Raw genomic sequence first — 22,686 nt, 5'->3', positions numbered from 1 at the left:
GATTGCATGTGATTTACACCGCACTGCAGTGCAAGTCACATGCGATGTCTTTGCAATGTGATTTCAGCAATGCAGCTACTATAGCTAAGTTTGCATCACATTCGGACAAACTTACACAGGACCCTTTTTTTGGTCCGCACCAGAACCAGATCACATGGGTGTTCCCACCAATGCGATCCAATTCATGTCTGAACTGTCAGTTCACAGTGCGATATGCCAGCTGAAATGGGGGTGTCATTAACATTGTGTTGACACTCTCAGCAGTTTGCATAGGGCAGTGTGAACTGCCTTGTGGGTCAGGTGCGATGCGGGAACCCGCAGTGGGTTCACAGGGTTCCCACATCGCACAAGTGTGAACCGGGACTAACGCACTTTTTCAGATGTCCCGTGTGCATGAGGCCTCAAGCTCACAGTGCCTGACCATCAGGCAAGATCTAAAAGGAAGAGGAGCCATGAGGTCTATCTCCTCTTTCTAACATAAATTGAAAGTCAGCAAATGATTACCACTACACGGCGGTGTCTTAGTGACTATAACTACACTATATCACATGATACCTGATAGTTTTCAGTATTTGTAGTACCTCTGCAGCTTTAAGGCTGGGTTCACACTGCTGCGGGGGGAGATCCGGATGTGATTCGCACCGCACTGCAGTGCAAATCACATCCGATCTCCGTAGCGATGCGAGTTCAGCCATACAGGTAGTATGGCTGAATTCGCATCGCTCCCGCAGCAAACTCGCACGGGACCCTTTTTTTGGTCCGCAGCAGAATCGGATCGCATGGGTGTCCACACCATGCGATCCGATTCCTGTGCGAGTGTGCAGATCGCACTGCGATATGCGGACGGATCCGGGGGTGTCATTAACATATCATTGACACTCCCAGCCGTCCGCATAGGGCAGTGTGAACTGCCGGCGGGAGGTATGTGATGCGGGAAAACGCCGCGGATTCGCGGCGTTCCCGCATCGCTATAGTGTGAACCCAGCCTCAAGTGGTTGCTCAAGTGATGTGCTCTTAGCCTCCCACTCACCATCTCACAAGTGGTTGTCCTAATTTTAAATGGATGAAAGATGTCATTTCCCAATGAACCTACAGGTGCATCTCATAAAATTAGAATATCATCAAAAAGTTAATTTCAGTAATTCAATTCAAAAAGTGAAACTCATATTTTATATTGATGTGTTACACACAAAGTGATATATTTACAGCGTTTCTTTCCCTTTTAGTTTTGATGATTATGGCTTACAGCTGGTGAAAACCCCAAATTCTGGATCTCAGAAAACTAGAATTACATAAGACCAATAAAAAATAAAGATTTTTTAATACAGAAATGTTGGCTTACTGAAAAGCATTTCCATATACAGTTTACTATGCACTCAATACTTGGCCAGGGTTCCTTTTAACCACTTCAGCCCCGGAAGAATTTACCCCCTTCCTGACCAGAGCACTTTTTGCAAATGCGGCACTCCGTCGCTTTAACTGACAATTGCGCAGTTGTGCAACGTGGCTCCCAAACAGCATTGACATCCTTTTTTCCCACAAATAGCTTTCTTTTGGTGGTATTTGATCACCTCTGCGGGTTTTTTTTGGAAAAACGCATTTTTTACTTTTTGATATAATATCCCCAAAAAATATATTAAAACGTTTTTTCCTCAGTTTGGCCGATACTCAATAAGCATTTGATTGGTTTGTGCAAAAGTTATAGTGTCTACAAAATAGGGGTTAGTTTTATGGCATTTTTATTGATAATTTTTTTTTTTACTGGTAATGGCGGCAATCAGCGATTTTCATTGTGACTGCAACATGGCGGACATATCGGACAATTTTGACAAATTTTTAGGACCATTGGCATTAATACAGCGATCAAAGGTAAAAAATTGCATTAATTACTGTAAAAATTACACTGGCAGTGAAGGGGTTAACCACTAGGTGGCGCTGTAGGGGTTAAGTGTATCCTAGGGAGTGATTCTAACTGTGGGTGGGAGGGGCTGTGTGTGACACGTCAATGATTACCACTCTAGATTAAAGGGAGCGCTGATAAATTACATTAGGCAGAACGGGGAAATGCTTGTTTACATTAGCATCTCCCCATTCTTCCTCACCGTGAGACGATCGGAGTCCTCGGGACCCGTGATCACAGAGCTCCCAGCGGGTGTGCCCTCAAGCCACCTCCTAAAGGGCAACATACAGGTACGTTAATCTGCCTGCATGTGCCCTTCTGCCGCAGTATATCTGTCTGAGGCGGTCAGGAAGCGGTTAATAACCCATTAAAAATCTTTAATTTTTATTGTTATGGATTCACTGTACTAAAAGTGATTGTGCTATGCAATCGTTTATATTATTGCATCATATGGCCTTTGTATTAATTACTGAGTCCATAATTTTTCAGCTACTGTGCTATTCTCATCCATTTCCTCATCCTAAACAAAAAGTTACTTAGTTTTGTTTTGCATTAATATTTTACGTTTTCCTTTTGTCCCCATCTAATGTTTGTGTCCTTCATTTTTCCTCATTATGTTGCATTTCAGAACATGTAACCTCTAATGCCAGCGATAGCGAAAGTAGTTACCGTAAGTCTCTTATGCTTCTTGCTTTCTTGCCAAGACCTGATTTATTTATTTTTTTCTTCTAGTCACACTGTTCTATTCCATAATTTTCCCAGTCCTGTCAAATCATAACACAAGCACTGTGAACATAAAAATGTTTGTATTCTAGTATTAATGTTCTTGAATGCTTGATATTTCTCTATAGTAAAACAATTATAAATCTGAAAAGATTGTATACACTCTCTTCCTAATACTCCTGTGTGTAATTGTAGAATGAAAAACAAAACTGTAGATATTGGATTCATCTTTATTTTCAATTTCTTTTTTTATTGCTAACTTGAAAGTAATCTTGATTACGGATGAGTATGGATGTTCACAAGGTCTATTATACTAATATTTTTCTTTTAGTTTTATACTTTGAAACCTCAAGGTGCTGTTTTTGTTAAATTTGCACAGAAATGTACAGTGCCTTGGCTTTTTACCTATTTTGTTCCTTTTACAGCCTTTAGTTCAATGTATGGTTATGTTTTAATCTGAATTATATGTGATGGATCAGAAAACAATAGTCTAAGTTGGTGAAGTAAAATTAGAAAAATATATACATAAAACCATTTTTCAGAAATAAACTGATAATTTATGTGTGTATGTATTCACCCCCTTTGTTATGAAGCCCATAAAAACCCAAATAGAACTCTCCAAACAAGGGACAATACTGTTGAGAAGTACAAGTCAGGGTTAGGTTATAAAAAAAAAATCAAAATTTTTGGTGATCCCTAGGAGCACCATCAAATCTATTATAACCAAATTGAAAAAACATGGCACAGCAGCAAACTTGCCAAGAGATGGCCACACACCAAAGCTTACGGACCAGGCAAGGAGGGCATTAATCAGAGAGGCAGCACAGAGACCTAAGGTAACCCTGGAGGAGCTGCAGAGTTCCACAGCAGAGACTGGAGTATCTGTATATAGGATGACAATAAGCCATACGCTCCATAGAGTTGGTCTTTATGGAAGAGTGGCCAGAAGAAAGCCATTACTTTTAGCAAAAAATAAAATAGCACGTTTTGAGTTTGAAAAGGCACGTGGGAGACTCCCAAAATGTATGGAGGAAGGTGCTCTGGTCTGATGAGACTAAAATTGAACTTTTTGGCCATCATAGAATGTCATATGTCTGGCGCCAACCCAACACATCACCTGAAGAACACCATCCCTGCAGTGAAACATGATGGAGGCAGCATCATGCTGTGGGGATGTTTTCGCACATCGCGGGACACAGAGCCATAGTAATTACTATGTGGGTTATAGGCCACCTTCAGGTGATGGACACTGGCACGCCTTAAGACAAAAAATGCACTTCCTATATAACCCCTCCCACTACTGGGAGTACCTCCAGTTTTTTCCTCAGTGTCTAAGGTGTTGGTCACGAGTGAAGATGCGCTGTGCTGAGCTCCACTGGAACAATCCTTGCTGGGGCTAGCTATGCAGCCGGATCCATTAAAAGTGTCTTTTTGGCTGAATTGAATGGTACCCGGGCCTCATATCCTAAGAAACGAGGTCTTGCCTGTAACGCTTCTCTTTTTAGAGAGCTGGACCCCGGGATCCAGTACTTTTTGATATTAAGGCCATAAAGTTTTTACTGCCGGTGATGCTAGTACAGGTCCAGGATTGTGAGTTTTCTCAAGGATCCCCAGCTTTCTGAAGGTTTAACTGAACCCACCGTGAAGGGTGAAAATTGGGCCTGTTGGTTTACCACAGAAAACTGCGGCGGGAAAGGTAGGTGGAGTTTTCTAAGAATTTTTTTTTAATTTTCTTATTGTCTCCTTTAAATTTCGTAAGTGTTGTCATGTCACCATGTATTGAGCACTTACCGCCTCATGCTTCTCAGAAAGCCCACGTTGTGCCTAGGAAGTAGCAGTTTCTTCTTCCTTCGGCCAAGCAGCAGACCTCCGGTGAGTCTGGGGGGTTCCCCTCTCCCCACCAGATGCCCCCCCCCCGTGAATTTTTTTCTCCCCCTCTTCTCGGGTAAAGAGCACCACAAGAATAAAAAAAAAGAAGCGTGAACGGCACGCTACTCGACCCCCTCACCATTCCTCCTTCCTCTCTGTGGAGCCCGTAGGATTAGGTGGCCGTGCTCAAGCTCTTTGAAAGAAAGAGGGGAAGGGCCATAGGGGGTGGGGCTTAGTGCGGCGTTGGCATCCTCCAATGTCCAGCGTGGGAAGGTATGTTGTAAAAGGCACCATTTGTGCTGTTACGTGCTGCTGGAGGGACACAAGCAAAGGTGGCATATAAGAGGTTTGGTGACACAGGCATTCCTTTTGACACATTTACTACTGCATCAGGCTGCGCATTCATGGCAGCAACAGGGCTGGACTATTGCTCAATCAGTGGATTTGTTCCTTCTGGTAGTACTTCTGCTTTATGCATCGGGCTATGAGCGGAAGGAGGGGTAAAAACACCTAAAAAAAGGGCTATAGAAAGACTTCTACAGTCAAACAGAAGCCTAGAACCATCTCAAAAAAGATGGCAACCTCCCCTGAGAGTAATATGGTTGGCCAGAGTGAGCCATCAGGAGGGGCCAGTGTTGCAGCTGCTCTTAACACTGCAGCCCCTGTGTATATTAATTACTAAGGAGGTTTTTTTCTTCAACTATTTTAAGCTTGGAGCAAAAATTGATGCTTTAATTGCATCCCAGAGTGGGACCTAAGCGCAGCAGGACCCTCTTGCTGAGGAACAAGGCACAAGAGATGGCAAATTTCTTTCAAAGGACCAGGAAGAGGCTGAAGTCTCCTCTTCCCGAAGAACCTGATATGGAAGTGTCAGGTTCGCAGGAAAGATTGTTGATACAGTCTCTCACTGAATTGGTCCACTCCACATTTTTACTGCCAATAACGCAGTCAGTCGATGAGCCCACTTCTGGTTTGGATTTACTAAAGCCTCCCCAATCCGTTAATTATTTTCCTATACATTCATGGCTAAGGAAGGTAATGTATTCTGAGTGGGAGCACCCAGATAAACAGTTTTTTCCTCCAAAAAAGTTTTCAATACTTTATCCTAAGGAGGAGGAGTTTTATAAGAAATGGGGAATTCCAGCAATTGACACTGCTATATCCTCTGTAAATAAAAACCTGACTTGTCCAGTAGACAATGCTCATATGCTAAAGGATCCAAGGGATAAGAAGTTGGAGTTCCTTTTTAAAAACTATATTTCACTCGCAGCTTCAGTCATTCAACCTGCTCTGGCAGCGATAGGAGTATCTCTGTCCTTAAAGGACCAGTTTATAGAGGTTATTCCTGATCAGCAGGCCCAGGATTTGGCCGGGTTATCAGAAGTGTTGTGTTTTACAGTAGACGCTATGAAAGATTCTATTCTCCAGGCCTCACGGCTCATGCTAGGTCTGGTACATGTGTGTAGAATCCTATGGTTGAAAAATTGGCATCAAGGATGCTTATCTCCATGTGCCGATCTTCCCCGCTCACCAGAAATTTCTACGCTTCAAGGTAGAAAATCTTAATTTCCAGTTTGTAGCTCTGCCTTGCGGTCTAGCTACTGTTCCTCAAGTGTTTTACTCCTCCTTTCGCCAGGCTAAGGGCTCAAGGTATAACTGTACTATCCTACTTAGATGATCTACTCTTGATAGATCAATTGGTAGCCTGCCTAAACCTTTGGTCACCACAGTCAGCTACCTGGAATATCTAGGTTGGATTATCAACCTAGAGAAATCCTCCTTAAAACCATCAAGGAGATTGCAGTACTTGGGGCTGATCATAGATACTCAGAAGAGGGTGTTTTTGCCCCAGGAAAGGAACAGTTCCATAAAGGAACTGATTCGGTTGGTCAGAGCCTCAATTGGTGGTTGATAGCCAAGAATCTTCAAAAGGGGAAATCCTTTCTACCAGTTACCTGGAAGGTGGTAACAGATGCCAGCCTTCTGGGCTGGGGAGCAGTCCTGGAAGAAGCGTCTGTCCAAGGGAAATGGTCCAAATCGGTACGCCTGGCTCTGAAGGTCTGGACGTCCAGACTACGGAATTGTCCTGTCAGAATCCAATCCGACAATGCCACAGCAGTGGCCTATATCAATCGCAAAGGGGGCACGAGAAGTCGTGCGGCCCAAAAAGAGGTGAGTCATATTCTTAGGTAGAAAACATTCCTTGCCAATCAGCAATTTTCATTCCAGGGATAGAGAATTGACAGGCGGACTACTTGAGTTGCCAACAATTGTTCCCGCGAGAATGGTCCCTTCAACTCGACATTTTTCTGTCAACGTGTCAAAAATGAGTTCCAGATGTGGATCTGTTTGCGTCCAGGTTCAACAAGATCGACATCTTTGTGTCAAGGACAAGGGATCCGATGGCATACGGAACAGATGCCTTGGTCTTTCCGCAGAATCAGTTATCACTGATCTATGCATTCCCTCCTGTTCTTCTGCTTCTGTGTCTTCTTCGCAGGATCAAGCAAGAAGGGAAGGAGGTGATTCTGATGGCCACAGAGATCTTGATTTGCCCTACCACTGTGGCCAGACCTTCTCTCGCAAGGTCCGATATTCCATCCTACCTTACAAACGGTATAATATAACGGTTTGGCTATTGAGACCCACATTCTAAAGCACCATGGGCTGTCACCTTCAGTAGCTTCTACTTTGGTTAATGCTACAAAGCCGGCTTCCAGAGTCATATACTATAGAGTCTGGAAGGCATATGTCTCCTGGTGTGAATCCAGAGGTTGGCACCCCAGAAAATGTAGGATCCTTGAATTCCTACAGATGGGATTAGAAATGAAGCTGGCCTTGAGTACTTTCAAGGGCCAGGTGTAGGCCTCATCGGTATTGTTTCAACAGCTTACTTCTCACTTTCTGGTTCTTAGCTTTATTCAGGTAGCATGCATTAATCCCCCAGTTAGATCACCCCTGAACCCTTGGGAATTTAGTTCTGTCGGCTTTACAAAAACAGCCTTTTGAGCCTATTCGAGTGCTCTTGACGAGGAAAATCATTTTCTTGGTTGCCATATATTCTGCAAGAAGTGTATCAGAGTTAGCTGATCTTTCTTGTGAAGAGCCATATTTCGATTATTCATAAGGATAAGGTTGTATTGCGACCTCATCCTAATTTCCTACCGACGGTAGTATCAGGTTTTCATTTAAACCAGGATATTGTTCTGCCTTCATTTTTTCCAGTACCTCGTTCTGTGGAAGAAAAGTCACTACATTCTCTTGATTTGGTGAGAACAGCCAAGGTCTATTTGAAAGTGACCGCTCAGATTCGTTTGTAGTGCCAAACTGTCCTAAAAAGGACAGGCAGCATCAAAATCTATTATTCCTAAATGGATTTGTCAAGTGATTGTTCAGGCTTATGGTTTAAAAAGGAAAATTCCTCCTTTTCATATTAAAGAGCACTCCACCAGGGCTGTTAGTACTTCTTGGGCAATGCATCACTAAGCATCCGTGGCTCAGATCAGCAAGGCTGCAACTTTGTCTTCAGTCTATAAATTTACCAGATTCTAACAAATAGATGTAGAAGGTCATGAGGATATCGCCCTTTAGGCACAGTGTACTGCAGGCTGCAGTATAAGTCCTCTAGTCTCTTGGTGCTCTACTTTTATTGTGTCTTCCTCTCTTCAGTTGGCATTGCTATGGGACATCCCACATAGTAAATACTATGGTCTGTGTCCCATGATGTATGATAAGAAAATAGGATTTTTATAACAGCTTACCTGTAAAATCCTTTTCATTAAGCTACATCACGGGACAGAGGTCCCTCCCTTCTTGGTATACACGTGCATCGCTTTGCTACAAAACTGAGGTACTCCCAGTAGTGGGAGGGGTTATATATGGAGTTCTTATAGGGCTTCTTAGGGCGTGCCAGTGTCCATCACCTGAATGTGGCCTATAACCCACATAGTAACTACTATGGCTCTGTGTCCCGTGATGTACTTCAAAGAAAAGGATTTTCAGCAGTCCGTACTGGGAAATTGGTCAAAGTTGAGGGAAAGATGGATGGTGCTAAATACAGGAATATTTTTGAGCAAAACCTGTACCACTCTGTGTGATTTGAGGCTAGGACGGTGGTTCACCTTCCAGCAGAACAATGATCCCAAACACACTGCTAAAGCAACACTTGAATGGTTTAACAGCTTCAGCCCCAGAAGATTTGGCTTCTGAATGACCAGGCCATTTTTTGCGTTTCGGCATCGCGTTGTTTTAACTGACAATTGCGCAGTTGTGCGACGTTGTACCCAAACTTGATGCCCTTTTTTCCCCACAAATAGAGCTTTCTGTTGGTAGTATTTGATCATCTCTGCGTTTTTTCTGTATTTTTTGCACTATAAACAAAAACACAATTTTGAAAACAAACACAATATTTTATACTTTTTGCTATAATGGCCCCATTTTTTTTTTTTCTTTTTTTTTAAAAAGCAAATATTTGTTTAGGCCGATAAGTATTATTCTACATTTTTGGTAATAAAAATCGCAATAAGCATATATTGATCGGTTTGATCAAAAGTTATAGCATTTACAAAATAGGGGATAGATTTATAGCATTTTTATTTTTTTACTAGTAATGACAGCGATCTGTGATTTTTATCATGACTGCGACATTATGGCGGACACATCGGACAATTTTGACACCATTGGCATTTCTACAGCGATCGGTGCTATAAAAATGCATTGATTACTGTAAAAAATGTCACTTGCAGTGAAGGGGTTAATACTAGGGGGCGATCAAGGGGTTAACTGTTCACTGCTACGTGTTCTAACTGAAGGGGGGATGAAACTTGCTAGGGGAAGACACACGGTCTGTCTCTTCTTCCCTCAGTTTACACATAGAGATCCCGGTTCTCGCCGTGTCACGAGCGATCACGGGAGCCCTCGCATCGGCTCCGGGGGCGAGCAGCAGGCACGCACCCCTAGTTGCCACAAAAAGAAACCACCTAACATAATGGTGATGCAGCCGGGCCATGTTGCCACAGTACAACTGCGGCGGCTAGTCTGCAAGCGGTTAAGTCGAGACGTGTTGGAATGGCCTAGTCAAAGCCCAAACCTCAATCCAATAGAAAATCTGTGGTCATACTTTGATTGCTGTTCACAAGTGCAAACTGTCCAACTTGAAGGTGCTGGAACAGTTTTGCAAGGAGGAATGGGCAAAAATCCCAGTGGTAAGATGTGGCAAGCTTATAGAGACTTATCCAAAGCAACTTGGAGCTGTGATAGCTGCAAAAGGTGGCTTTACAAAGTATTGACTTTAGGGGGGTGAATAGTTATGCGCATTGACTTTTTCTATTATTTTGTCCTATTTGCTTCACAATAAAAAAAAAAACTCTTCAAAGTTGTGGGCATGTTATTTAAATTTAATTATGCAAATCTTCAAACAATCCATGTTAATTCCAGGTTGTGAGGCAACAAAACATGAAAAATGCCAAGGGGGGGGGGGTGAATACTTTTGCAAGGCACTGTATGCTATGCTTTGGAATTTTAATTTCAGCAGGTTATTTTTGGAACCGTTTTTTCTAATTTGGATTGTGTTTGACAGCTTGTGTTGAGGTTTGGAAAGTATAAATCTGCCTGAATGTTTATTTGCATGAGTAATTTGGCTTGCATCATATCAAACTGCATGCTTTTTGTATGGTTTATTTGCTGTGTTGTATTTATTTTGATGGGAGGTAAGTAGCAAAAGGACAGTCCTGAAAAATCCATGAGCAATGACTTGGAATCATCTCATAGAGGAGTACGATGAGAAATGTTTTAGCTATGAAATCTTGGACTTGCTATGGGCCTGAGATGGCAGAATGATCTAGCCACAGGTTTTTTGTTTTTTTAGTTTTCAAAGAACCATGCATTAACATTTTAATGACTTGAGCAGTCATGGTAATGCAGTGGAGTAGAAGGTGGAGTTTTGCCTAATTTTAGGGGAGAATTGTCATGGTAGTCAACTGGACAATATTGAATGTTTTCTGTTCTCCATTGATCTTGAATAGGGCTGTTTTGATCCGATAGACATGATTGTGGCTAAGTGGAAACTTCAGCAAGCCTAATCTGGCTACAATTATCAATGTATTATACTTAGAGCTTTGTATGTGATTCTGTTTTATCTGACAGTTTATTAACAAAGAGTGGTTTTGCCTTTCTGTTTCTCATTTTCTAAAACCTTAAGCAGACCTATTCACTGTCATAATACTGGAACATCGTATACAACTGACATTACAAATATCTGGCAAATGGACATAATGGCAACAGCCATACTCCCAACATATGCTGTTTCTGTACATAATCAGATCTGTAATGAAAGATGACCAAGCACTTGGTCAATAAAGACTTTATTGAACAGGAGATAAACAATTGAAATTTGTATAGATGAATGTTTAAAAAACATAAAACAAATAGTTTTTTCATTCATTGAGGGACATGGTATACAGAAAAATACAAACAAAGTCAACCCTAGTAATAACCCCCTTCACCCCCCCCCCCCCCCCCCCCCAATTCCTAGCATGTAATATTTTTTTTCTTTTCTTTTTGCTAGTGTCCTAGATGGGTTCCTTTTTTTTTTTTTTTTTTTTTATCTAGTGAGACAAATTGAACCATTTTTACTAGCCATTTTTACTTTCTCCTAAGTATTTCAGTCAAGACCTCTCTATTCAATGTTTGATCTAGTCTCTCTAGTGAGGATGTTTCCTCCTTTATAAGGATTTTTTTGATGTCTGAAAATCCTCCTAAAAGCCTTCTTTGTTTGTAGGTCCTTCCTGACAACCAGCTGTTGCCATTATGTCCATTTGCCAGACTTGTAGTTACCTGGATAAGGCAAATGTATAAAGCCTAGGAACCTGTCTTTGAGGACCCTACTCTCTAGAACAATCCCAGCTGACACTATCCGCTTTTTTTTGTGTTGACTCTACAGTGAATGTACCTGAGCAGATCTCTAGAATGTCCCTCATCTCTATTTGTGTGTACAAGATTTTATTGTTTAAAGCTTTGCAGAACTTGCTTGTAAAAAGCATCTTCTACACATTTGTTATTTGCACATCCAAGGACACAGTTTAATATTACTGCTTCCAGAGTTCTCTGCTGCAAAGGTTATGGGATTTGGATCAGTGCAGACGTTACAACTTCAACTCTTTTCTGTATATCTTTGATGTTTTGTACATAATCTGGTTTGCTCAACAGTACCCTATGGTGAGTGGGTTCACTAACAAAGAAGTATACCTTTAGTCCAGCAGTTAAATCTCTAAGCAGGACCCTTATCCAGTGGACGAGGTTCTGGTATTTAAAGGATACCTTGGACAAATAAGCATCCTCTGCTCTGGTGGGGCAGTCTTACAGTTGGTAATTGTGACTGTAAGTTGGGGCCAAAGCCTTAAGGTCTGTTGTGGTACCAAAATGATTAAACACCTGGAGAATTTTACATGTGCTCTTGGCTTCTCTGTGGATGCCTTGAAGGACTCCATACAGCAACTTTCTTAGCTTAGGGGTCTTGTTCATACACATGAGCGTGTAAAGTGTTGGTCAGAACCATGTAAAACATTTACCTTCTCAAGTGTAACATTTGTTTGGTCCTGCTTTGGATAATTGTGTCCAGAAGGCGACTGTGGGTAAGAGTATTCTGTTACTTGCTTAAAAGGCTAAGTCCACAGTTCAAAAACCTGCCACTCCTTCCAAGAAGAATTATTTTTGCCAACCAGTCCTTAGGCCTCTAAGATCAAACCCTTATTCCCTACAAAGCCATAGACTCTAAAGCCCTCACTCCGGTGGGGGATTTTTTTTTCTGCAGGGAGATATTGCAAACACCTGGGTCTGCAACATGGTGACTTGTGGATGCAAGCTGGAATTTTGAACCTTCCCCTGCTTCATGCTTTCCAATGTTTCTTTGAACCTACAAAAAAAATTCTCTTTTTACACATTTGATCATTTTCTATATCGAGGAGTGAACTTTCTGGTCCAGAGGGCAAAAGGCTTGACCATTTCTACTCTACTAAGATGACAAGTCCTATGCTCCAAGTTATATCTTTTAGAGAAGTCAAAATTCCTATTTCCCAAATGTCTTACAGGACAGCACCTGAAAGAGGGGCTCCACTCACTAGGAAACAGGAAACACCAGCTCCATCAAAATTTAAAAGGAAGCTTCTCCCCACAGCTTGTCCGGTTTTGTGTTTTCTCCGGCAAGGGAACACTTACTGGAAAGTCAGGGTCTCTCAGGTGCTGTCCTGAGAAGCCAGGCTACCTGCACCATCATACCTTTTTTTTTTTTTTTTTTTTTTTTTTTTTTTTTTTGAGCTATCCCTCCCAAACCGCATCCAGAGATGGCTGGTAAGTGGGCTCCTTCTCCCTCTTCAGCTCGGGAAGAGCTTGTACTGCTCATGGATGCCACTCTTAGGCTCATTTGTCATAGCTACATGCTGCTGCCATCTTTTTGGCGGCAGAGTAGAAATTGGCCATCCAGAAGTGAGGTATCTGGCAAGGGGCGGCACCTGGAAGCAGGCGTGCAGTGTCGCTGACGGAAATGGCACAGAGGGAGGAGCGGAGCTGGTTCCTATATTCCGGTTTGGCAGTGGCGCTAATGGAGTCCGGAACCGGCTCTTCAAGCCACAAACAGCGTGGCAGCACCATGATGGATTCAGCGGCAGCAGCGAGTGGGACAGACACAGGCACCAGCAAGGCCCAGGTAAGTGTTGTATGGGTGGTCAGCCTCCGCATACCTCTCTGTTTGCTTTCCCCCTGGTGGCTGGAGCCTGTCTAGGCACATGGAGTTTGTTCTGTGTATGCTTCCTGTGCACCTGTAGTGAGTCTGTTAGGTCGTCAGGTTGAATTATTGAAAGTGTTTTTTCTTTTTTTTGTTGGCAGGCTAAGAGCTCCGACCAGCCGGTTAAAAAACTGTCCTTCATGTAAGGAAAAGCTACCTGAGAGAAGGAAGAAGACCTTGTGTCAAACATGCATTGACTCCCTAGTTAAGGAGGAAGCTTCTTCTGCATGCAGCGATTTAATCGCATCAGTTAAAGGGCTAGATGCTACCATACAATCTTTTCTCTCTTCTCTTGCAAATTCTTCCCGGAGTCAGCCGTCTACCTCAGGATGCTCTGAGCTCACAACTGATCCCACGGTGGAGGCCGAGGTGGGACCTCCTACCCATGAGGGACATTCCCCCTCTCATTCCAAAAAGGATTTGGAGGAAGGGGTAGAAAATGTGCCCTCAAAATATAAGCTGTATTTAGAGCAGGTAGATGATTTGCTAAAATCAGATTATGCAACGTTGGGTTTAGGTGGGGAGAAAAAAGAATTGTCATGATCGGATGTACACGGGGCTTATTGAGCAAAAAATTTGCACTTTTCCAGTACATCCAGTAATCTTTGAGGCCATTAAAGAATGGACAGATCCAGAGAGGGAGCCTTTTTTCCCAAGAGCACATAAAAGGCATTTTCCTTTTGAGGCAAACCCAGCGGCATTTTGGAATAAGGTGCCTAAACTCGATGCAGCTTTTCCCAAAGTATCCAGATCAACTGACCTGGCGTTTGAGGACATGGGAATACTAAAAGATCCCATGGATAAACAAATGAATCAACAGCTTAAGAGGGCCTGACAATCCATCATTGGTAATCTCAAACCAGCAATGGCTACCACCTGCCTGTCTAGAAATATAGAGTACTGGGTAAACCAGCTACAAGCCCAGATTTATAGCAGATTCACCCAAGCAAGAAATCCTTGATTATTTTTCAACCCTGTCAGCTGCTGTAGCATATATATCAGATGTGTCGGCAGAGTCGATAAGGATGACAGCAAGATCAGCAGCTTTTGGCTAACTCAATCAAGAGAGCTTAATCGTTAAAGACCTGGCCAGGGGATGCAGCATCCAAAAATAAACTTTATGATATTCCATTTATGGGAGATCTTTATCTTTGATCCTGATCTAGATTCCGTTTTGGATAGGACAGCTCACAAGAATTAGTCTTTCCCTGTTAAAAAGAAAAAGCAACCAGTTAAATGGCTTCTTCAACCTTAACCACTTAAAGACCAGGCCTCTTTTTCAGACTCTGTGTTTACAAGTTAAAAACAAGTTTTTTTGCTAGAAAATTACTTCGAACACCCAAGCATTATACATTTTTTTCTAACACCCTAGAGAATAAAATGGCGGTCATTGCAATACTTTTTGTCACACCGTATTTGCGCAACGGTGTTACACTCGCACTTTTTTTTAAAAAAAATTCACTTCTTTTAATAAAAAAATAAATAAGACAACAGTAAAGTTAGCCCAATTTTTTTTATATTGTGAAAGATAATGTTACGCCAAGTAAATTGCTACCCAACATGTCACGCTTCAAAATTGCGCCCGCTCGTGGAATGGCGTCAAACTTTTACCCTTAAAAATCTCCATAGGCGACGTTTAAAAAATTCTAACAGAGGAGGTCTAAGGCTAGTCATATTACTCTCTCTAACGATTGTGGCGATACCTCACACGTGTGGTTTGACCAGTTTTCATATGTGTTCGCTTCTGCACGCAAGCTCCTCTGGACTGGGCGCTTTAAAAAAAATTATTTCCTTATTTATTTTACTTGATTTTATTTGTTTTCACTGTATAAAAATAAAAAATGGGTTACTTTTATTCCTATTACAAGGAATGTAAACATCCCTTGTAATAGAAAAAAGCATGACATGTCCTCTTAAATGAGATCTGGGGTCAAAAAGTCCTCACATCTCATATTTGGACTTAAATGCAATAAAACATTTGAAAAAAATTGTAATTTTGAAAAAATAACAGAAAAATGGCCATTTAAGACACATGGGCGGAAGCGACGTCAAAACGTCACTTCCGCCCATATGTCTTAAATGGCCATTTTTCTGTTGTTCTGCTATAGTATGGAGATGGGTGGGGGCCATCTTCCCCTCACTCGTCTCCATACCCAGCCACAAACAGGTCCCAATTGCCTCAGCCGCTGCCGACTGCTCCGGTAAGCAGCGGGATGGGGGGTGGCCCCTCTCCTGTCACTGATAACGGTGATCTCGCGGAGAATCCACCACAGAGACCACCATTATCGTAAACAGAACCGCCGGCTCAAAAGATGGATACCTCAGTTGTGGCAGCAGCTGCTGCCGTTACTGAGATATCCATCTTTAAACTTCTAGTGTATATGTACAGGAGCTGGTCAGCAAGTGGTTAATTGGCTCAAGAGAAAAGCAGCAAGGCCCAGGAGAAAAGGAATTGGTCAGCGCAAAAGGGCAAAGGCAGAGGAAATGTCCTTTTCCGTGTTCCTGCGCCCACCAACAAAGCACAATGACTTTTCATTCCCGGTAGAGGGAAGGCTTCAGGGATTCATTCCTCATTGGGCAAGAATGACAGAAAATCAATATTTTCTGGGCATGCTGTTTCAAGGATATGAAATTGAATTTTCGGATCCCCCTTCAAGAAAGATACTTTGCAACAAACCTGCCAAGGGGCACAACAAAAGCCCTAGCTATGAAGAACCTGTTAAAGAATCTCATGCAACGGGGAGTTGATTCCAGTCTCGCCAGATGAACGTCATCAGGTTTTCTATTCCCATATCTTTCTGGTAAGGAAGCCATCCGGAAGTTTGTATAATCCTCAATCTAAACCATTAAACAAGTCAGTCGGTACAGAAGAGTTTGCATGGATTCAATCTTCACTGTCAGGAATCTGTTGACCAAACTGCTTCATGGCATTGATCGACCTAAGAGTTGCATACCTACACGTTCCTAAAGCCTCTCAGTCCCAGAAATTCCTCAGATGGGGAAGGAGGTGCTGCATCTACAATTCAAAGCCCTCCCTGTTAATCTTTTATCCGCCCCTCAAATCTTTACCAAGATAATGGCTGAAGCCCTCGCCCCTCTCTGTCTGCAGGGAATTTCAGTAATTCCGTATCTGGGCGACCTCCTTTTCTTTGCTCTTTCCAGGAAAAAATTGCAGGCAGACCTGGGCAAGGCCCGCAGTCATTTGGAGGCCTTGGGTTGAATCGTGAACCTACAGAAATCAAACCTCAATCCAGCTCAGCAGGTTCAATTTCTAGGCTACCAAATAGATTCTTTGTTCCACCAAATCTTTCTTCCAAAAGAGAAGAAAACGTTAGACACAAAGGTAAAGATCCAGGTCAAGAGAACCCTCTGGTGGTGAAGTCAGACAGTTTTGTCAAAAGGCTTACTATGGTCTTTCCCCACCAAAAGGAGGACAACAGATGCCAGTAGTTGGGGATGAGGGGCCCACTGGGACCAGAATCTAGCACAAGAAGTTTGGTCCTGAAGGAAAGGCAGGGAAGTCCTCAAATTGGAGGAACTTAAAGGCAGTTGACTTAGCATTGTTGCCTTCTCTCCAAACCGTGGCATACCTGAACAAACAAGGGGGGCACAAAGAGCAAAGCTCTTCTGTTGCTATCAACGGAAATCCTGGAGTGGGCAGACTTTTTGAGCTGATGAAAAATTCAGGAAGCAGAGTGGAGCTTGAATCCAGAAATGTTTTCGTTGATCACCAGGATGTGGGGGCATCCACAAGTGGACCTGTTTACATCAAAACACTCAGCTCTCTGTTCTTCTCTCTGCAATGAGACATCGGATCGCTAGGAAAAGATACCTTGGCACATCCCTGGAACTTTCAACTGGCCATGCCCCCCCCCCTTTCAGCTAATTCCATTGGTGTTAAGGAAAATGCAAAAGGAAAGAGTGTCGTAATTCTGATTACTCCGTAATAACTAGAGATATTTACGCTAAAGTTTGGAGCTTGGTGTCGTTCCTCAAACCAAACCGTAGAGGACATAGTGTCAGTTTTGGAAATTCTACAAAATGGCACAGAAAAAGGTCTTGCAATTAACACTCTTAAAGTGCAATTGGCTGGACTGTGTGTATACCTAGAAAGACCAATCTCTTCAGTTCCTTTAATTACAAGATTCTTTAAGGCACTTACTAGTCCAGTCCAGCTCCTACTAAACGTTTTCCTAAATGGGGCTTTTCAGTAGTTTTGCAAGCCTTCACAAAAGAACCTTTTGAACCGTTAGACAATTTTGTTAAAGAATTTCTCTAGGGAGCATGGCCTGGCATAGAATAGAGTAGGATGTGCTTGCTCTGTGCTCCATCCAATACTCCTTTTCCCTGCTTATCCTGCACTCCAGCAACATCCTGCATTAGCCCAGCAGGACCCCCTGAAGACCCTGAACACCCGCAGCCGCGGCTCCACTGGCATGCGACCATACGGCAGCATCCATTGTGCGGCGATCCCACACGCTGCTGCTGCTGCAAGTAGGAAAGACAATGGCTTCAGCCATGTCTTGGAAGTCCACGGCCATCCTGCTACACCCAGCCTACGGACCAGAATTACCTCCTGCTCGCACCCTGTACCAACCCAGCAGGGGACTCCTGGAAGATTGTACACTTCGCAACATAGGCTTCGTTGCCCTCCAACCATAAAGAGGCCGCGCGCGAAGGTACCGCACCCAGGAAAGACCGCGGCTCCAGCCTAGCTCTGGGAGTCCGCTGCCATTTTGCTCCATCCAGCCTGATATACAACACTGACTCAAAGCCCTTTTGCCTCACAGCCCTATACCTGCCGAGACACTAATTAGCCAAATACAGTGAGAAGGACGACCACCGCGACTATAAGGTATGACTCTGGCAAAAACACCAAAGGCCACCTTGGCTAAGTTAAACCAATATCGCCACCAGGAAAAGGAAAGTGCTGGAGAAGATGGCAGCACCACGTGCAGTGAGCAAAACGATCCGGGCAGCAACACAGCAAACGTGCTCGAGGCAATCGCATTCTGCCGGACATCTTTAACAGCCCAAATAGAGGAGGTCAGGGTAGATATTTCGCTTATCCGACAGAACTTCAAAAAACTCAGTGAGCAGGTCACCACAGCTGAGACCTGCATAGGAGTGGCGGAAGACGCTATCACACCACTCAACTTGGATAGTATGCAGCTCCAAATCAACCAGATCCTGAGCAAGCAAGGCGACATGGAGAATTGGCTCAGGAGGTGCAACCTCCGATGTGTCGGGCTCCCCGAGGGAGCTGAGGGAAAGGATCCCACCACCTTCCTGGAGCAACTTCTTGTTGACACCTGTGGCCGCGAGGCCTTCTCCATCACCCTGGCGGTGGAGAGGGCTCACCGTATGCCTGCCAGACCTCCTCCCCATGGAGCTCCCTTTCGCACGTTCATAGCGAAATTCTTGAAACTACAAAGACAGAGATGCAGCGCTACGCATGGCTAGAGAAAAAGGTAACATCCACCTTGGAAACTCTAGGATTGCCATCTTCTCTGACTTCTCTGCTGAGGTTCAGCGCCACTGCCAGGGCTTCATGGAGGCGAAGAGGAGGCTCTGGATACAACATCTCAAATATTCTGTGCTGTTTCCAGGTCAATAGAGATGGCAGAGTGTTCTTCTTTGAGAATCCTGACGAAGTCCTTACCTGGTTGAAGCGCCCAGAGCCCTCCAGAAGGGTAGCAGAGTGACCTGGCCGAACATGTTCATAGGCACTACTGATCGTTGGTAGCCATTACCAACATATTGCACACCGCCACAAGAGTCTGCAAATGCATCAAATCCTGGTATGTCACTTTCTTGTTCCCCGTGGCACACATCCTTTTGCTCCTCACCCTTGGGATCTCCTGAGACCACCCTTTGCCTTCCCATGCCTTAATTCCATCTAACTGCAACTTGTAAAGAGGGTCTCCTAAATACAGGGCCTTCTACTGACTGGTCGGTCCCTAGACATGCACTGGAGATGAATTACGGAGCACAATCAGTCCTTCATCCCATATGCATAACACAGCGAACTTTCGCCCCCCAGTAACCGAAGTGGACATCGCTCTACCGTGTCACTGCAGCTATTTGGTTCCCGTTGACCCCATGCTGTACTTTTGGTTCACAGTACAAGAAAGCCCGTTGCTCTTGATTTGTGAGCCTCATGTCAACTGCACCGTTCATGCAGACCAATCACCGCAGTCTATTCACATGGCAGCAGGACACACTGCATTTCCTTGCTCCCGGTTGTCATTTACTTTTGGTTTTGGGTTCATACCCGTATCAGTTGGGGAAGATGCAGAGGGGGGAGGGGGAAGGTTAGTTTGTACTTGATGGAATGCAATACAATGGAATGCAAGTTAATAATGATAATGTATAGATGGCAAACCTTTTAATTACATGATATGCACAATGCTTTCACACTAGACCAGGAATGTGGACCATATGCCCAACTGAGTGAGATGGGCCAATTCTGTTACAGGATGTGTCTCAATCTCTGACCTTTTGGCCTTGATAAAACTGCTTACTTGGAATGTACATGGGCTTGGGGACAGGGTAAAGATCTGCAGTTTTCTCATTCCTCAAAAAACAGCGTGCCGACATTGTGGTGTTGGTGGAGACAGATGTGGAGGGTCGGCTGCAGATGGCACTCCACCAGCCATCGTTCATCCCACTCCTCCCATGCACACGGAGTCTCAATCTTGATTGCCAAGATGGTACATTTTGAGTTATGTGATGTTCAGTCTGACCCACAGGGACGATATGTTTTTCTTTCTGTTAAACTATACGGTGAACCTTTCATTTTGATGGCATTCTATGTACCTCCCCCATTTAGTTCTGCTATAGTTACAGAGGGCTTGCTGTACATGACTCGTCGTTCTTCCACTCAGGCGCTATGGAATTTTTAACATTACGATGAACCCAGCATTGGACAAACTGTCACCCTCGCTATTACCTACCACAGCTCCAACTCCCACTAGATTCTCCAGACTTATCACCTCCTTTAATCTCATTGACATTTGGCATCAACTGAGCTTACTCATGTTTCTCGGCCCCTCATAATACCATGTCCCGCATAGACTTCATAGGTTGCTGAGAACTGAGTTTTCCCCTAGACTACTTTCAGACCATAGCCCATACTGGATTAGCCTTTTCATCCCAACAGACAAGCCACCTCATACGTGGCGCCGTAATCTGTTCTAACCCCAACATCAACCACGCTAGATTACAGCCTTAAACCCAAGATGGGAAAGAGAAGTGGACCCATTAGAGGATAAGGAGTGTGAGGCACTGGATTCATGCAAGACTGTATCCCCCAAACTTTCTGACAGGTTAACCCAGTTGTATATATTGCACCGAGCAAACCTGCAGAAATGTGTTTAACCACTTTCAGACCGGACCATTTTGCAGGCCAATGTCGTGCGACGTGGCTCCCAAACAAAATTGACGCCCTTTTTTCCCCACAAATAGAGCTTTGTTTTGGTGGTATTTGATCACCTCTGTGTTTATTTTTTGCGCTATAAACAAAAATAGAGCGACAATTTTGAAAAAAACACATTATTTTTTACTTTGTTATAATAAATATCCCCCAAAAATATATAAAAAAAACATTTTCCCCTCAGTTTAGGCCGATACGTATTCTTCTACATATTTTTAGTAAACAAAATCGCAATAAGCGATTGGTTTGCGCAAAAGTTATAGCGTTTACAAAATGGGGGTTAGTTTTATGGCATTTTTATTAATATTTTAATATTTTTTTTTGTAATGGTGGCGATCAGCGATTTTTATTGTGACTGCGACATTATGGCTTACACATCGGACATTTTCTACACATTTTTGGGACCATTGTCATTTATACAGCAATCACTGCTATACAAATGCAGTGATTCCTGTGTAAATGACACTGGCAGTGAAGGTGTTAACCAGTGGGTGGCAGTGTAGGGTTTAAGTGTTCCTAGGGGCGTGTTACTAACTGTGGGGGGGGCTGGGCTTTGTTTTAGTGAACACTGATCTCTGCTCCAATCACATGGAGCAGAGATCAGCGTCACTTGTTGCTAGGCAGAATGGGGAGATGCTGTTTACAATGGCATCTCCTCGTTAAGCCGCCCCTTGAGACGATCACGGGTATGCCTGTGGCTAGAGAGTCTGCGGGACCCGCAACCGGACTCACGGGGGTCCCGACCTGCACGCTAGCACGACGGCGCGCTCGCGATGGCAGGGCAGCATTTAAAACTGGACATACCTGTATGCCAATATGCCTGTCCGTGCCATTCTGCCGACGTACATCGGCGTGCGCCAGTCGGGAAGTGGTTAAACTATAAATTGTTTCAATAAAACTTTTTTTTCTGGAAAAAATAATAATTTAACTCTCAAAACTGTATTTTTATTTGCGGACTCATCCGCCAGAAGAATCGGTGCACTACACTACACGCTCTGTCAGTAAAGGAACCTCCTTTTTTTTTTTTTTTTTTTTTTTTACCCAGAGGGGTTATACTAAAAACATTTCCAGGGTTTTTGCTAAAAGTAACGTCAGTTCATAACCAGTCGCAGGAAATCATCCTGCCAACTTTTTGTTCAGACACCTTTGGGGGGGGAAAGGAGACAGTATTCCATAACTTGGATGTGAGAAGAATTATGTTGCATTACCTGGAAGTAACAAGGGACTTTGGGTCTTCGGACTATTTATTTTTTCGGGCAACAAAAAGGGGACAATTGCTCGTTGGCTAAAATCAGCCATTTTGCAAGCTTGTCTCCCCCGCCAGGAATATGAGCACACTCTACTAGAGCTCTGGCCACTTCATGGGCAAAAAAAAGCTGGTGACATCGCTGATCAAATTTTTAAGGCGGCTACATGGTCAAGTTACCTAACGTTCGTCATTATAGACTGGAGCTTCTGTCAGTATGTGATCAGGCATTTGACAGGTCCTGCCAGCTGTTGTCCCTCCCTGGTTGGCAAGTCCCCATTATCCTCTCAGGTGCTGTCCTGAAAGACGTTTAGGGAAAATTCAAGTTGGGCTTACCGGTAACTTGTTTTCCAGGAGTCTTTCAGGACAGCAACAACCCGCTCTTGTTTGTTTATGCTATGACTAACCATATTCTGATTATGTGTTCTAGCTTGGGCTGGAGGTACTTGCTACAACTGACGAGCTGTGGGTAGAAGCCTCATTTTAAAGTTTGGAGTTGGTGTTTCCTAGTGGGTGGAGCCACTCTCTCAGGTGCTGTCCTGAAAGACTCCTGGAAAACAAGTTATCGGTAAGTCTAACATGAATTTTTTTTGGGTTGGTGGCTAGGGGTTTCATGATAAAATAGGTAAAGGTTAGAACAGGTTATTTGTTTTGTGTTACTGTTAGGGAGATTACCCCCTTGATAGTTTTCTTCTTGAGTGATGTCACCAGGATTGAAGGAGCAAAAAATGCAA

At 43.5% G+C, this 22,686-nt stretch overlaps 1 protein-coding gene across 22 annotated transcripts in view; it reads left to right on the top strand.

Annotated features, from left to right (window-relative positions):
• The window catches only part of DLG1 (discs large MAGUK scaffold protein 1), a 530,809-nt gene that overhangs the window by 437,727 nt on the left and 70,396 nt on the right, over positions 1-22,686 (top strand). For 10 of the 22 annotated variants that reach the window (XM_077487440.1, XM_077487433.1, XM_077487432.1 and 7 more), the window contains 2 exons: positions 2,529-2,570; positions 2,891-2,926. The exons of 3 other annotated variants lie outside the window; for them this stretch is intronic. In XM_077487440.1, coding sequence (XP_077343566.1) covers positions 2,529-2,570; positions 2,891-2,926 — 78 coding nt within the window. The remainder of the gene's footprint in view (positions 1-2,528; positions 2,571-2,890; positions 2,927-22,686) is intronic. 9 more of the 22 variants (XM_077487444.1, XM_077487446.1, XM_077487443.1 and 6 more) reach the window with 2 other exon arrangements.

This window comes from Lithobates pipiens, unplaced genomic scaffold, assembly GCF_037356315.1.
Source record: "Lithobates pipiens isolate NorthernLeopardFrog02 unplaced genomic scaffold, aLitPip1_a1.2 Scaffold_18, whole genome shotgun sequence".
In the NCBI taxonomy this organism is placed as follows: domain Eukaryota; kingdom Metazoa; phylum Chordata; class Amphibia; order Anura; family Ranidae; genus Lithobates; species Lithobates pipiens.
This window is presented reverse-complemented; position numbering and strand designations above follow the sequence as displayed.